General features: G+C 34.6%; 1 protein-coding gene across 1 annotated transcript in view; it reads left to right on the top strand.

Annotated features, from left to right (window-relative positions):
* LOC149796225 (protein MON2 homolog) overlaps positions 1 to 17,004 on the top strand; it is a 210,821-nt gene that overhangs the window by 101,572 nt on the left and 92,245 nt on the right. Inside the window, exons 3-8 of the mRNA XM_089966185.1 lie at positions 1,797 to 1,859; positions 2,944 to 3,054; positions 7,117 to 7,292; positions 11,320 to 11,482; positions 13,088 to 13,351; positions 15,766 to 15,964. Coding sequence (XP_089822311.1) covers positions 3,001 to 3,054; positions 7,117 to 7,292; positions 11,320 to 11,482; positions 13,088 to 13,351; positions 15,766 to 15,964 — 856 coding nt within the window. The 5' untranslated portion in view covers positions 1,797 to 1,859; positions 2,944 to 3,000. The remainder of the gene's footprint in view (positions 1 to 1,796; positions 1,860 to 2,943; positions 3,055 to 7,116; positions 7,293 to 11,319; positions 11,483 to 13,087; positions 13,352 to 15,765; positions 15,965 to 17,004) is intronic.

The following is a 17,004-nucleotide window of genomic DNA, read 5'->3' as shown; positions in this document are numbered from 1 at the left end:
CCTAATGGATTTGAGTACTGGTGCTTGGGTCTGGTTGCCATTACTTGGAGTGCGGGTGTGATTCTTGCTTAGAATGAACTATAACTCTCCAATCTGTGTGATTACATGTTCATCATTCTTTATAAATTTCTTTAGACGTAATCAATGATCCAGAAATAGTGTGAGATTTAGAGATAATTCTTTCACTGTAATGATCCATAACTAGTGTAGAATTTAGAGATAATTATTTAGACCTAATCAGTGATCCATAAATAGTGTGTGATTAGAGATCATGCTTCAAACATAATCAATGATCCATAAATATTGTGGAATTTAGAGGTAATTACTTAGACATAATCAGTGATCAATAATTAGTGTAGGATTTAGACATAATTTTTTAGAGATAATCAGTGATCCATAAATAGTGAGATTTAGAGATATTTCTTTAGACCTAATCAGTCATCCAGAAATAGTGTAGGCTTTAGAGATAATTCTTTAGACATAATCAATTATCTTTAGACATAATCAATAATCCATAAATATTGTAGGAGATATAATTCTTTAAACATAATCAATGATCCATAAATATTGTAGGATTTAGAGATAATTCTTTAGACATAATCAATAATCCATAAATATTGTAGGATTTAAAGACAATTCTTTAGACATAAACAGTAATCCATAAATATTTTAGGAGAGATAATTCTTTAGACATAATCAATTATCTTTAGACATAATAATCTATAAATATTGTAGGAGAGATATTTCTTTAGACATGATCAATGATCCATAAATAGTGTAGGATTTAGGGACAGTTCTTTAGACATAATCAATGATCCATAAATAGTGTAGGATTAGAGATAATTCTTTTGACATAATTAATGATTTTTAGACATAATCAGTGATCCATAAATAGTGTGGGATTTAGAGATGATTCTTTAGACATAATCAATGATCCATAAACAGTGTAGGATTACGAGATAGTTCTTTTGACATACTCATTGATCCATAAATAGTGTAGGATTTAGAGATAGTTCTTTTGACATAATCAGTGATAAATATTGTAGGATTTAGAGATAATTATTTTGACATTATTAATGTTTCTTAGACATAATCAGTGATCCATAAATAGTGTGGGATTTAGAGATGATTCTTTAGACATAATCAAAGATCCATAAATGGTGCAGGGATTTGGAGATAAGCACTAAAATTGATTTGTTTGGTATACAGGCATGGGGGTGGGGAGGCCAAGTGTAAATTTTTGAATGTCTGGCCAATTGGTGCCCATGCAGCATAAGCTGTTTTATTTGAGTTTGTTCCATCCTTTTGTTTTGTACAAGTACTTGCCTGAGTGGATTAGTGCTTTGGTGCATGACAACTAGGTTGTGGGCACCATTACTATAGATATGGGTTCCATTCCTGCTTGGGTTAAATTATAATTCTCAAACCTATTTGATTCTAGACAAATGTATTTGTCAAACCCACCCACTTTTCTTTCCACACATAAACTCCCTTATAATGTTTAAATTGTGTAGTCTAATTAATATTGATGAAGCTGAGTGTAATATAAGCATTCATCATTATCATCATCATCATCATCATCATCATCATCATCATCATTAAGCTGAGTTATAGCCCCTGCATCATGCCTTAGCAAAGTTGTGGCCCATGAATGATAGACCCACCCACTTTCATTTCTGCACAGCAACTTCACAGATCTTTGCAGTATGCAGTTGTGCTTGACTGTCTATTTATGGTAATGTTGGTTAAAAATCAATTGGTTTCACAAGTACATGTATTGTAATTTATATTTTCAGAGCTTCAAAGATTAAAATGACATGGTATAATAGCCAAGATGCTTTCTGGTTTCTTTCTAAAGGGTAAGAAAATATTTACTGGTTGTTGATTTGGACATAAAGCATATTTGCAGAATTGTCTTTATTTGTTTTAACATCTTTGTTTTTCTTGAAAAGAATCAACATGCTAAATTTACAAAAAAAATGTAGACAGGACAAATCAGCTTTGTTCTGATTCTTATTTTTCCATTTTTAAATTGCTGAAATGATAATTTTAAACCTCACAGAGCTAAGGATTCATTGAAACTATATATATTTGCTTGCAAGTTGATTCCAGCTTAAAATTGCACAGACCCATATCTACCATCACATATTGGTAATGCATCTGCGGATGTGGATCGACGCATTTTATTAGGAGTAATCATTAGAAGAAGCAATATGATCTGCCAATGTATTATGCAGCGGCAGATCAGGGTCTATGTTGTTGGCAGCTGGTCTGGACATATAAGTGAGTATATACTGTAAATGAAATATATGTCAGTGTTGTAAAGTTACATTTCAATGAATCCAAATGGAATACAGTTTTAAAAGATTATTTAAAGTAGTTATATTTTGGCAAAGAAGACATTTTTATTGTTGCTGAGTTACGTGTCATGTGAAAAAAGTCACTAAAAGATAAAAATTAACTTTCTTTTTCTATTTTGCAGATAACAAAGAAATGGCCCATTGCTGCTATTTATGTGACAACTTTTTTAGTATCTGCTTTGCATTTATGCATTTAAAGTGACTAAAATTGTGAATTTACACTCATCTTTGCATTTGTATGCGTGAGCGGTGAGAGAGGCAGGCATTTTTGTTAGTTTCATATTTTATAGAAAAGGCACAATAATGTGGATTCATTTTAATTGTGGAGTACTTTATTTGTGGGGTGCCAATTTAGGTGGGGTACCAGTTTTGGTGGATTTTGTTTTTGCTGTCTTATAAATTTCAAGACCAGATCTAAATATCAGCCTGTTTTTTTTCCAAGACATAGCTATGGAAGCAGGATTAAAATTTTAATATAAATTGCAAAACCACAAATAACTGACTGGCACAAATAAAAATGAATTTGTAGTGTTTGTAAAACTATACTTCTTGTGTAATTCGATATTTTGAATTTACCCTGTAGGTATGTCAGCATCCAAATGCAGGCCTGAGAGGTTGGGGTGCAGAGGCTGTCACCTACATGGTTAAGGGTGCGCTAAGTCACAAGTATGATCCGCCGCTACATCAAAATCTGGTAAGGGTTTCTTAGTAGTATATTATTAACTGTAAAAAAAAAACAGCCCATGGGCATTTGGAACACTTCTAGCATGTCTGATGTGGTTACTAATATCAGCTAATTGCAATTAAAGATAGTTTTATTGTTTTGTGGATTTTAATAGCATTTATAATTCTGTTATTGTCTATATCATGGAAACGGGAGCTAAGTGTCATTCACAAGCACACACCAAGGCAGCTGACCTGGATTGACCTGGGCAGGTATCAAACCCAGGACCCTTATATTATGAGTCTGACACTTTACCAACTAAGATACTGCGGTTAGCTGTTGATGGAACTTTCTCGAGAAATCAGTTTCATAGAAAAGGACAGATGCAGAGAAATTGAGCTGGAACTAAAATGCCAGTGTTGGTTACACTACATAGTCAATTTTTATTCCTTTTTTAAGATGGTCTCGGGTACCTTTGAAGATTTCGACTCTGTTACTAGCTCAGAAGAAAGTGTATACATTTATCTGTCCTTACACATAAATATATGAACATTTAAAATTTTCAAACATTCTTGACAAATTTGATTGAAATTCTCATCTTAGTTAAGGTTGTCTGATCCTGATATCTCAGAGAAATGATCGTAACATGTAATTTAAATATACTTGTCCAACCCATGCAGATAGAAGTGAGATGACAGTGAATAGTATTGATGAGTGGTTTAGACCACTCGCCCCCCACCAGCTTCCCACCTCAGTCAACACAACTCTTGTACTAACATGCGCCTCAGAAAATACAATTCTTGGTGTAGCATCCACCTTAGATAACACAATTTTGATATAACATGTACCTCAGTTATGACAATTCTAGATCACACACCTTAGATTGATAACACAATTTTGATATAACATGCACCTCAGTTATGACAATTCTAGATCACACACCTTAGATAGATAACACAATTTTGATATAACATGCACCTCAGTTATGACAATTCTAGATCACACACCTTAGATAGATAACACAATTTTGATATAACATGCACCTCAGTTATGACAATTCTAGATCACACACCTTAGATAGATAACACAATTTTGATATAACATGCACCTCAGTTATGACAATTCTAGATCACACACCTTAGATAGATAACACAATTTTGGTATAACATGCACCTCAGTTATGACAATTCTAGATCACACACCTTAGATAGATAACACAATTTTGATATAACATGTACCTCAGTTACGACAATTCTAGATCACACACCTTAGATAGATAACACAATTTTGATATAACATGCACCTCAGTTACGACAATTCTAGATCACACACCTTAGATAGATAACACAATTTTGATATAACATGCACCTCAGTTATGACAATTCTAGATCACACACCTTAGATAGATAACACAATTTTGATATAACATGCACCTCAGTTATGACAATTCTAGATCACACACCTTAGATAGATAACACAATTTTGATATAACATGTACCTCAGTTATGACAATTCTAGATCACACACCTTAGATAGATAACACAATTTTGATATAACATGTACCTCAGTTATGACAATTCTAGATAACACACCTTAGATAGATAACACAATTTTGATATAACATGCACCTCAGTTATGACAATTCTAGATAACACACCTTTTTCCATGATATGACACATACTTTGTATATTCTTGTTCTAAATATAACATTGGTCCATGGTGGTAATACGGGCATATGTTTCTCACTACAATGCACCTCAGATAATGTTGTTGTTTTGGGGTTTAACCCCAGTATAACTATTGGAGGAAGAATGCAGGAAAATCCCAGTAAGGAACACTGATGCACGGGAAGCTAATGGCAGGCTTTCTCAATACCCACATTGGTCAAGCCCAAGATTCAAACCCATGCGGATAGAAGTTATCCATACATAAATGGTACGTAACAGTAACTATGGTTTTCCAGGTTCTTCCTCCATAAGTTATACTGGCTGACATATACGGGCTATCTTGCTCTGAGAAATGGCATTAAACCACAAAAACAGCAACAACATTATCTAAGGTGCATTCTAGTGAGAAGCATATGCCTGTGTTACCACTATCGACCAATGTATAAGATGATAACAAGGAAGATTATATATGAAAATATTTTTTTCCATGTTTTAAATTTGAATACAGCTTAAACAAGTTATGCTTTTCTTTAAATTTGTGTGCCCATACCATATATATGCAGGTAGCACATAGTGTTTCCCACAGCCATCTGTCCCATCCTATCATATCACTTCATGTCTTATCCTGCCACATCCCACATGTGTCCATCCCATCATATCACTTCATGTCTTATCCTGCCACATCCCACATGTGTCTGTCCCATCATATCACTTAATGTCTTATCCTGCCACATCCCACATGTCTGTCCCATCATATCACTTCATGTCTTATCCTGCCACATCCCATATGTGTCTGTCCCATCATATCACATCATGTCTTATCCTGCCACATCCCATATGTGTCTGTCCCATCATATCACTTCATGTCTTATCCTGCCACATCCCATATGTGTCTGTCCCATCATATCACTTCATGTCTTATCCTGCCACATCCCACATCAGTCTGTCCATCTGTCCGATCCCATCATGATATCAGTCTGCTATCAAATATGGCTGCTGTTACTAAAAATAGAAAAACTTAAATATTCTAAATAAATGCTCCACATAATTTGACCAAATTTGACAGACAGTGTCCTAGCTTTTTTCAGATTTATACAAATGATGCAATAATATAAAGTAGAAAAACATTTTTGCAAATTTTATCTAAAAGAAGACCCCTGCCAAATGGAATTTGACCACCTTTGACACCAGTTATCCAGGGCTAAGGGTCCTTTTGGTTTTTGGATAAAGAATGCAGATGTGCCATAAAATAAGGAAAATTAATATCTTGCAATCTTATAATTATCTTGATCTAATCTTTATAATCTTACATGTATTTTTACCAGGTTAGTTGACACTAAAACAAGAAAGTGTGTGTGTGTGTGTGTGTCTGTGTGTGTGTCTGTGTGTGTGTGAGAGAGAGAGAGAGAGAGAGAAAGAGATAGAGAGAGAGAGAGAGAGAGATTTGGATTTATAACTTTACATGATCCTGACACCAGGCCGACCAGTCCTAACACTAACCTCATAATGCTGAGTGTCTAGCAAGGCAGCTAATAGTACAATTTTTTTAAGTCTTTGGTATGACTTGTCCTGGGTTGCAACCTGCGACCTCCTGCATCTGAGCCGGACACTCTAACCACTAGGCCACCAGAGCGGTCCAAATTGTTTGGTTTTTCCATTAAATTTATCATCCAATTTCAACTCGAGTTATGAAATTTTCAATTTGGAAAATTGTGGCCACAGTTCAAGTTGCATAATAAAATGGTGTATTACTGCGTAAACTTGAAATGGTTAGTTGTTGGTACCAATTCTGAGACTTGAAATGGTTAGTTGTTGGTACCAGTTCTGAGACTTGAAATGGTTAGTTGTTGGTACCAATTCTGAGACTTGAAATGGTTAGTTGTTGGTACCAATTCTTAGACTTGAAATGGTTAGTTGTTGGTACCAATTCTGAGACTTGAAATGGTTAGTTGTTGGTACCAATTCTGAGACTTGAAATGGTTAGTTGTTGGTACCAATTCTGAGACTTGAAATGGTTAGTTGTTGGTACCAATTCTGAAAAAAAATAATTATTCTACAGATACTCTGGCATTTCAATTGGTTTATTTATATAACAATAGGAAACATTTTTTACAATAAATTGATTGAGAAATTAATCATAAATTATTAAAATACTAACACTCATGAATTACTCTTTTGTTACCCGAGTGCTTAAATCAAAAGACATTCCCATCCCCCCCAGTATGTTTTGTTGATAGTTCAAATTCTTATTCTATTTTTCATCTCGTGTATATTTTGTACCTTCACATTAAAACAATATACTGTACCATCTTATACGGTCATTGTGATGCTGACATAATAAAGGGGAAATAAGCCCAGCTTGTAAAGAATTGTAATGTTTGCTGGAGTTATCTCCCTTTTACTGTAAAATTGAATTTGCTTTCAGAGATTGCAGTTAATGATCCTTAGCCCACTTCAAGAGATGTCTACAATCATGCATCCTGACATTCGGCAGAAGCAGCTCGAATGCATCTTCCAGATTTTACACAGTAATGGAGACACACTAAATGATGGGTGGCCCTGTATTTTAGGGGTGATAGGGGCTGTCTCCAACCATCAAGGGTCAGTAATACACTTTCGTTTTAGTCATTGTAAGCAACATTTTTATGACGAGAATATGTTGCAGAATTTACTAAGCTAAACAAGTTCACAGTAAATTTATTACATAATTAGGTGCTTATTTAAAAAGAATACCTATTTTCAATCAGCTTACCACAACAGAAATTGGAAGGAGGCATTTATAATTTATAAGCTTTATTAATTGAACTCAGTTAATTGAAAATCATAGAATTTTCAGGTATATAGTGTTACTTAAATCTGACCTTCACCTGACATCAAATCAGGTCACTTCTCCATTGCAAATTTCAGTTTTGCTTCAAAACTTATTTTATTTTTTGTATAAGCCTTTATAATAAGGAAACAAACAAATTTTTTAAACCTTTCTTTGACAGACTTAACTAGAGTTATGGGCCTTGTTTTGTTTATCACTTTGTCCTGCAATTGCATCATTTTAGTGGGGGCATCTGTGTCATACCAACAGATTTCAAGTATTTTAGCCAGAGGTTTTTCTTACATTGATATTTGGTCAGGTCTTGAACTGCATACAGAATTGTAAATTGTCGTTGACATAATAGTCCCGTGAAACAAGTATTGTGAATAATGAGAAAATGTATAACTGTCTTTAAAAGGCTTTTCTTGGTCTGTTTTTCTAGCTATGATTTTCAACCCGCATCACTGATGTTTCTAGTAAATGCTAGTTCATACATTTGACAGAACCTGGTCATAAAATCTGTAGATTTATAAATTTAGATCAGTAGATTGGATTCTGAATCAGAAGGGCTTTTTTCGGGTTTTATAAGGCATTTTAAGGGGTTTGTTTGTTTTTTCATTTAAAGTGGGTGTGTTTCTTACATAAGAATCAATGTGCAATGGTGTCTGCATATGCCTAATATATCATTTCTTCGGGCCCCAAGTGGCTGAGTGGTCAAAAGCGCTCACCGTTCCAGATCACTGCCATCTCACCACTGTCTGCGTGGGTTCGAGTCTCAGGCTCAGCTAGCGTGGGTACGTGGGAAAGTCTCCCAGTAGCTTCTTGTGGGTTGGTGGTTCTTCCCTGGGTTTTCAAGGGTTCTTCCTCCACCAGTTATACTGGCCGCCATGTATAGCCTATCATGTGCTGAAAAATGGCGTTAAACCCTAGAACAACAACAACAACAACTCCCCATATCCTATCTTAAAATCCATTTTGCATAAAGCTAATCACCTGTACCCATTTAAGCTCTGATTTCCAATCATTATAAATTGCAGTGTTTTTTTGCCACTGTTTCTTTTAGCATTTGACAAAAATCGTACATTTTGGCATTTTTACATGACTTTACCTTATGACATTTCCTTGAAATATTTCTCTTAAAACAGTTTGAAAATTGCAATAGAATGAAAGAAGAAAAAAATCAAAATGTTTGATGCAAGTGTTTCTGCTGTAATCATTATTAGTAATCTCCCCCCCCACACACACACACACATACATTATTAGGTCAGTCTCACTCACACACACACACACACACACACACACATACATTATTAGGTCAGTCTCTCCCACACACACACACACACACATTATTAGGTCAGTCTCTCACACACACACACACACACACACATTATTAGGTCAGTCTCTCACACACACACACACACACACACACACACATACATTATTAGGTCAGTTTCTCACACACACACACACACACACACATACATTATTAGGTCAGTCTCTCCCTTTTATGTCACTGCCCTCAAAGGATGGTTGATTTGTAATCAAAGACTCGAAGATCAGATTGTCATTACACTGATGAAACAGTTCATGTCCACAGTAAACTGGTTCAGACTGGGTTTTTGTAATGTATAGATAGAACATGTAAAAAATATGGGGTAGGTGTTTCCAGATTTTTTTTCTTCAATCTTTTACTTTTCAAAAGCTGTAGATTTTGTTTATAAAGTATATGTGCAGTAAATGGCCTTTAAAATCTTATTTTTGTATGAATGCCAATGTCTTGGAATCTTCAGTTGTCCGTTGACATTACCCCGTGTCTAAGAACTAGAACTATGAAATAAGTCTGACCTTAATAATGCATTTAATTTTTAGCTCACTTGAACAAACTATTGTCCACATAGACAAAAGCTCACACACACACACACACACACACACACACACACACACATATATATATATATATATATATATATATATATATATATATATATATATATATATATATATATATATATATATATATATATATATATATATATAAAATCTATCTATATGTATATATAATCTATCTATATGTATACATACATACATACACACACACACACACACACTGAATGTACATTAGTTTACATTCTTGCTTAAGCTTTAATATTATTTAGCTCAGGTTTTTTTTTGCTATTATACTGGAAATCATTAAACTTGGGGGTTGGGGTAGTAGGATTGCATCTTGATGAGTACTGCACCTTCATCACAAATATGTCACCATGATCTATATTTCATGCTTCACTGAATTTGGTTTAATTTTGTGGTTTAAGTTTATTTCTCAAACTCTATTCATGATAGAATCAACAAACTATATGATTGTCTGTATTTCCATTAGTCCACTGTAACCTACATTTCAGATTTTGCTAGCTTAGGTTACTTTTTTGGATTTAGCTCAAAATCAGTTTGTTTTTTTAACCCAGTATGCATACCAAGATTCATTAAATTTTGTGAGAAGACATATCTTAACAAGTATTACACCCTCATCACAAAAGTTGGTCACTGTGACCCATGTTTTATTCTCCACTGCCTTGGTTTCAATGTCAAGCACTGTTTATGTAAGGATCATCATACTAATGCATTGTGTGAATCCCTGAAAGATGGTCATTGTGACCTATATTTAACTTCTTGCTGGCTAATGTTAAGTTTTTGGATTCAACTCATGACCACATTTGTGTTTTATCTACTTTATAATACTGATGTACCTGGCATTATAAAACATGGTGAAAGTATGTATCTTGTTGAGTACTACACCCTTGTATTAAAAGGTCACTGCAGTTTGTACTCCCCATTCACTAACTTGAATTCAGTTTGAAATTTATTACTGTTTATGCTGTAGTAATTAATCTGATTGATTGTGCACATCTGTTAGTACTCACCTATACCAAAACTGGTCACTGTGACCTTTATTTCAGATTTTACTGACTTAAGATTAAGTTGTATCATTGATAAGTTGTACGTCCATTTTATCAAAAGAAGTCTCTGTAATCTATATTTAAGGCTTTGTGACTTTCTCCAAATATTAAAAGTTAATTTCTTCAGTGCTGTTTGTATTCCTATCGTCAAACTTGATAATTGGATGCATCTGTGTCACTTCTATGCCCTTTAAAACAAGGTCAATGTGAACTATATTTTATGGATTATTACCATGAGTTAAGTATTTCTTTATGCTCACATTGATTCATCCATTCTTGACCTAGATACGTCCTAGCCTACACAGAAGGCCCTCTTTATCCAAGGTAGATGGAAGGACAAATATTTATGTTTATTCCATGACAAACCTGCCATTTTAATGACAAAACAATGTACATGTTCATCGTGATTTGTTATCTATCATCATCAGGTTAACTGTGTATTTTAAATCAGAATGAATATAGAAATTAGGTGATTGGACTGCATACTGCATGCAACATCTTACCTGTAGTAATTAATCAAGTTAATTATTGATACATAAACTATGTACTACATGCTGTCACTCCAGGGTTACACGGAGCCTGTGTCTTTCCCCCGTAAAATCTTATTTATAAGGGTGGTCATTGAGGATAGTTTCAAGCAGATTTTATGAAGAATTATTTGAAATAATTAATACAAAAACAACATTAATCTGTTTCCTGCCAACTTATTAATTCTAATTTGATACAGTAGAAAAGAATCATCTTTTTTATTCATTTATGTATTTTATTCCCTGTCACATTAGGTAGGTGGGTAGGCGGGTAGGTAGGTATGTTGGAATTGTCTTGGAATAGCATTCTTCATGATTTAATGTATAAAATTTTCCAGAGAGAAACTGGTTCAGACAGCTTTCCAGAGTTTACAGCTAGTGGTGACAGACTTTCTCCCCATGATACCATGTAAATATCTCCAGATAAGCGTGAAAGTGGCGGCTAAGTTTGGCCTTCAACATCAGGAGCTCAATATCAGTCTCACGGCGATAGGACTTCTTGTGAGTATAGTCTGTCCTAGACGTAAATGCTCAAGTAAACACTACATACATTTTATTTCACCTAACAACGGTAAGACATGGACATCAATTTTCTTGTGACGTACATTTCAATACAGTTCTCCCTTGTTATCATGTCATTCTTTACAACACAATTCCAGATAACACAGTACTGATGTGGATTGAAAGAAAACAACATGAAGCTTTGTATAATGTCTTATTTTATTTTTAAAATTTTATTTTAAAAAAACATTATTTGACAAAATTAAATGCAAAAATAACATGAAGTGAAAATGTATGTTTAATTTACAGAAACTAAAATTATTACCTCATAATTTTGTCTGGCATTTTATTTACACAACAAACCCACCAGTACATGTACAAGCATTGATAAAATTGACAAGTGTCTTATAATATTGGTGACCTGTATTCTGTTTTAAATTTATTGAAATTCATACTGTATATCTTCATCAGTTGCTGCATTCAGTTGAAACTTGGTTTATTACTACAGTATATAGTACAATATTATTACAGTCTATTGTACAATATTATTACAGTGTGGTATAATATTATTACAGTATATAGTATAATATTACTACAGTGTGGTATGGGGGCCCCGAGTGGCCGAGTGGTCTAAATCGCTCTCCGATATGGATCAATGCCATCTCACCTCTGTCTGCATGGGTTCAAGTCTCGGATTCAGCCAATGTGGGTATGTGAGAAAACTTGCCAGTAGCTTCTCGAGAGTTGGTGGTTCTTTCTGGGGATTTCCCTGGTTCTTCCTCCACCATTAATACTGGCCACCATGTATAGCCTATCATGTGCTGAAAAATGACATTAAACCCTACAACAACAAAAACAACAACAGTGTGGTATAATGTTACTACAGTATATAGTACAATATTACTACAGTGTGGTATAATATTACTACAGTATATAGAACAATATTTCTACCATCTGGTATAATATTACTACAGTATATAGAACAATATTTCTACCATCTGGTATAATATTACTACAGTATATAGTATAATATTACTACAGCATATAGTACAATATTACAACATTTCATAGAATCGACAAAAATAGAAAAATCTATTCATTCTAGACCATATGGAAAAGTTGTCGCAATGCACATTCATTCATAATATGACTCTAAATTTCAATTTTAAGTAGACCAAAATGCCATTTTTCATCGAAAGTGATGTCTAGCACACGACTAAGTTCAAATTTATCTGGGCAAAGTTATGCTTGCATTAATAATCTTGTTGTTGTGTACTGATGAATCTGCACTTGTGTATTTAATTTGGAATATAGAATAAATTCAGTTACTTCATTTCTTCCCAAAGCCATTCAGTATATCCATCCAAAAACGTGTTTATATTTTCCCATACAAATGCAGTAACCTATAAGTACAGTATATGGTGTAGTACTAATACAGTATATGATGCACTATCAGTACAGTATATGGCTGGAGTTTGTATCACTATATACTTTGAATTCACTGTCTTTCTTAAGTTATGATTTTTCCTGCATACATTTCTAGCTTTATCAGCTGTAAAAATATTAATCTTCCTTATTAACAGTATACTATTACTTTCTCTCCAGTGGAACATCGCAGATTACTTTCACCAGAACCGCCAAAGAATCAAAACAGAACTAGATAATAGTGGACTGACAGAGGAGGAGAAAGCCCGCCTGGGCATGTCTCCTTTTGATGCACTCTGGATGTGTCTTTTCACCAAGCTTGGGGAATTGTGTGTTGACCAGCGTCCAGCTGTTAGAAAGAGTGCCGGACAGACACTGTTTTCCACAATATCAGCCCATGGTACATTGTTAGAACAGGAGACCTGGAAGAAAGTTCTGTGGCAGGTAAAGTACAAGTTGTTGTAGCATCTCCATTCCCACTAAAGACACTTACACGGGTGAACACCTGGCATTACTGTACCATATATACAAATGTTAATTACCATGATTAAATTAAAAGAAGGAATGGATAAACATACCATGTACCCTCAAAAAATTATTGAGAATACATGTTATTTACTAAACAATGTCAAATGCCTTTAGAGTTGAGAATATAAAAGGGATATAAAACATGAGAAAATAAGTTGCCACATGTACGGTACATGTAGCTTGAAACTGCATATTTAGTTATCTCTAGTTACAACAAAATAGGGCATTATTTATTTGCCAGTCAATTGCTGGTGCTTACATAACATGCAGAGTAGAACATGGCTTCTTTGAATTATGTTGTAGGGCCACTCATTTTCACAAGATAATTGCAATGATAAGGATTAACTGTTAATTAGTCATGCAGGCTTTCTTGCTTGTTTACATAAGACTAACCTTTAGCTATAATACAGTCTGTCCACAGCTAACAGAATATGAAAAGAGGGCACAGTCCTGGGAGAAAAATAAGATGTGTCATGGAGAAATGGCACATTCTTTGAGAATTTCACATGTATTGGACCCAGAAGATCAGTCAATATTTAGTGAAAACGAGGCTTAAAAAATACAGCGTAAAACTCCCAATTTTTAGGTCCCAATCTCCCAATATTATTCATTCAATCTCCCTACCTGGCTTTTGAAAAGTTGACAGGTATGGGGTCTTTTTGAACAGTATTTGTGAATATGTTTTTGTGTGAATGTGTATGTGTGTTGTGTTTAAATAACGGAACATAAGAACCAATCAGGACAAAAAATAATTTTACGGTGATGCACCTTACACCAGGTCAGGTGGTAGGGGAACATGTAAACTCCTCACAACTTATATTCAGTAAAGACAAAAAATGAAAATTTCATGTAGTGGGTAATTTCATTGGTCAAAATGTCATCATGTGACCACCATTAGTAGTAATTAATATGTAATTTAAAAGGTAATCTGATAACTGATAATGTAAGAATAACAATAATTCATGTTTTTCAAAGTTCAGAATGGTTTGCCAGAGCACTTGTGGATGAATATGAACTCAAATGCATTGCATTTACCTTCCCAATCATTTTTCTTGCAGCTTTTTTTCTAGTTTGTCATTATTTCTTAATCTTCCCAATCAATCCTTGTGTTCCAGTCTTCACAATCAATCCTTGTATTCCAGTCTTCCCAATCAATCCTTGTGTTCCAGTCTTCCCAATCAATCCTTGTATTCCAGTCTTCCCAATCAATCCTTGTTATCCAGTCTATCCAATCAATCCTTGTGTTCCCAGTCTTCCCAATCAATCTTTGTGTTCCAGTCTTCCCAATTAATCATTGTGTTCCAGTCTTCCCAATTAATCATTGTGTTCCAGTCTTCCCAATCAATCCTTGTGTTCAAGTCCTCCCAATCATACATTGTGTTCCAGTCTATCCAATCAATCCTTGTGTTCCAGTCTTCCCAATCATACCTTGTGTTCCAGTCTTCCCAATCAATCCTTGTGTTCATCTTCCCAATCTTTCCTTTTACTCTAGTCTTCCCAATTTATCCATGTTTTCCAGTCCTCCAAATCTGCCTTTGTGTTCCAGTCTTTCCAATCTGCCCATGCATTCAATTCTTTTCAATCTCTTCTTTTGTTCCAGTATTGCCAGTCTATCTGTATCTTTAAGTATTTCCAGTATGTGTTATGTGCTTTGGTCTTTACAATCTATTCCTTGTTATCAAGTGTTCCTTAGTCTTTCCACTCAGTTCCTTGTGTTTCTGTCTTCCCAGTCTCTTCATGTGTTCCAGTCTTTGCAATCTGTTCCTTGTGTTCCAGTCTTCTCTAGTCTTTACAGTATGTTCTATGCTTCAGTCTTCCCTGGTCCTCCCAATGTGTTCCTTGTGTCTGTCTTCCCATGTCTTCCCAATCTATCCTCGTGTTCCAGTCTTCCCAGTCTGACTTTGTGTTCCATTCTTCCCAATCTGTTCCTGTACTCCAAAATTTCTGATCTGTCTATTCTTCCAAATCAGCCCTTGTGTTCCAGTCCTTCCAATCTCCTCAAATGTTTCAGTCCTCCTAATCTCTCCTTGTGTTCCAATCTTTCCAATTAATCCTTCTGTTCCAACAAACACTGGAACTTGGCAAACTCTATAATGATTCCTATTTTTAAGAACAGTAACATTTTGAACTCCCGACTTCATCAGTGTTAGTGGCATATTGAGTTGTCTTTGTCTTTGTAAATATGTTTATCTGTCCATGAGTCCTTGGTTAAGTTATGCATCTGGCTCACACAAGGGTTTCAGGTAGGTGAATCTGTATTACATATACACATCTTTTGCTTAGCCAAATGTTTCCAGTTTGTTTACTTCTTCTCTATACGTTTCCTTTAGGTATTGTTTCCATTGCTTGAGAATGTTCAGAAGTTGTCAAGCGCAGCCCCCACCACAAAGGACGAGTCAGTAGGTGGAAACATTCTCATTCACCATTCCCGAGACACAGCTGAGAAACAGTGGGCTGAGACAAGAGTTCTCACACTGGCTGGAGTGGCAAGAACTTTTCACGTACAAAGGAAAATACTGCAGTGTATAGGTATAAGTAAATGAATGTTCGTTCTCTCTCTCTCTCTCTCTCATGAAAAAGTTATTATTAGCCAATTTAAAGTTTTTTGTGCTATTGCGTGATGGAGTAGAGTAGTATACCAAAGCAAACTCATAAAATTAGTCTTGTTTACATTTATCTGATGTATTACTAAATGTGAACTTCGCTGTATTTATCCAAGATCTCATGTATATTAAAATCGTATTGAAAGGAGCAGTGGCAGTAATATCCGTAGACGTAGTAACATGATGTGTATTGGTAGAGATGGAGCCTCATGCCAATATTGCAACTAATATACCATGTCAAATAATATTAATAATAACAGCAGTAAAAATAGAAGTGTGCAGTATTACTGGTATACTAGTTTACTGTGGTATTATTTTCCATTTGGTATGTACCATGGTACTTTTTCACTGTACCAATATGTTGGAAGTTTTCAAAAGTAAGGATTGTATCAAAATGGTTTTAAAAATTATCTCTTTTTTACAAAACAATTTTATCTGTCACAAATTAATAGTGAATATTACAAATATATTTGTGATTCTTTGATTACACATGTTTCACACATGTCGCATATTCCAAAGCAATGGCCAAATGGATTGTTGTCAAACATGTTCATCTGTCAGAATTTTTTTGGATTAAACAAAAATGAACAAAAAAATACAATACATGTCATGTTTTACTTAATTACTGGCATGTGTGAATGTAAATCCTTTGTAAGGCTTCAAATCATCCTGTGCAGTTCACGAGTGCACTCATTTTCTGTCTAAACTTTATAGAAATCTCTAACCAAATGAACATTTTCTCATTTGTTAAGTGTGTTTTATGTTAACTTTGCCCATTCTGATAAATACATTGCCTTGCCATTGGGATCCCACTCCAACTTTCATGCCAACTATATCAGTAGAGTAGGTAGTAAATAAATGTCCTCATCGCTTCCTCTTTTGATCAATAGGCTCTCTCGCGTCAGCACAATTTCCATCACAGTTATAGTATAAACTTAATCATCATACTTTAGTTTTAGTTTTTAG

The sequence above is a fragment of the Sinohyriopsis cumingii genome, chromosome 7 (assembly GCF_028554795.1).
Source record: "Sinohyriopsis cumingii isolate HCF-2022 chromosome 7, ASM2855479v2, whole genome shotgun sequence".
Classification (NCBI taxonomy): Eukaryota; Metazoa; Mollusca; class Bivalvia; order Unionida; family Unionidae; genus Sinohyriopsis; species Sinohyriopsis cumingii.
This window is presented reverse-complemented; position numbering and strand designations above follow the sequence as displayed.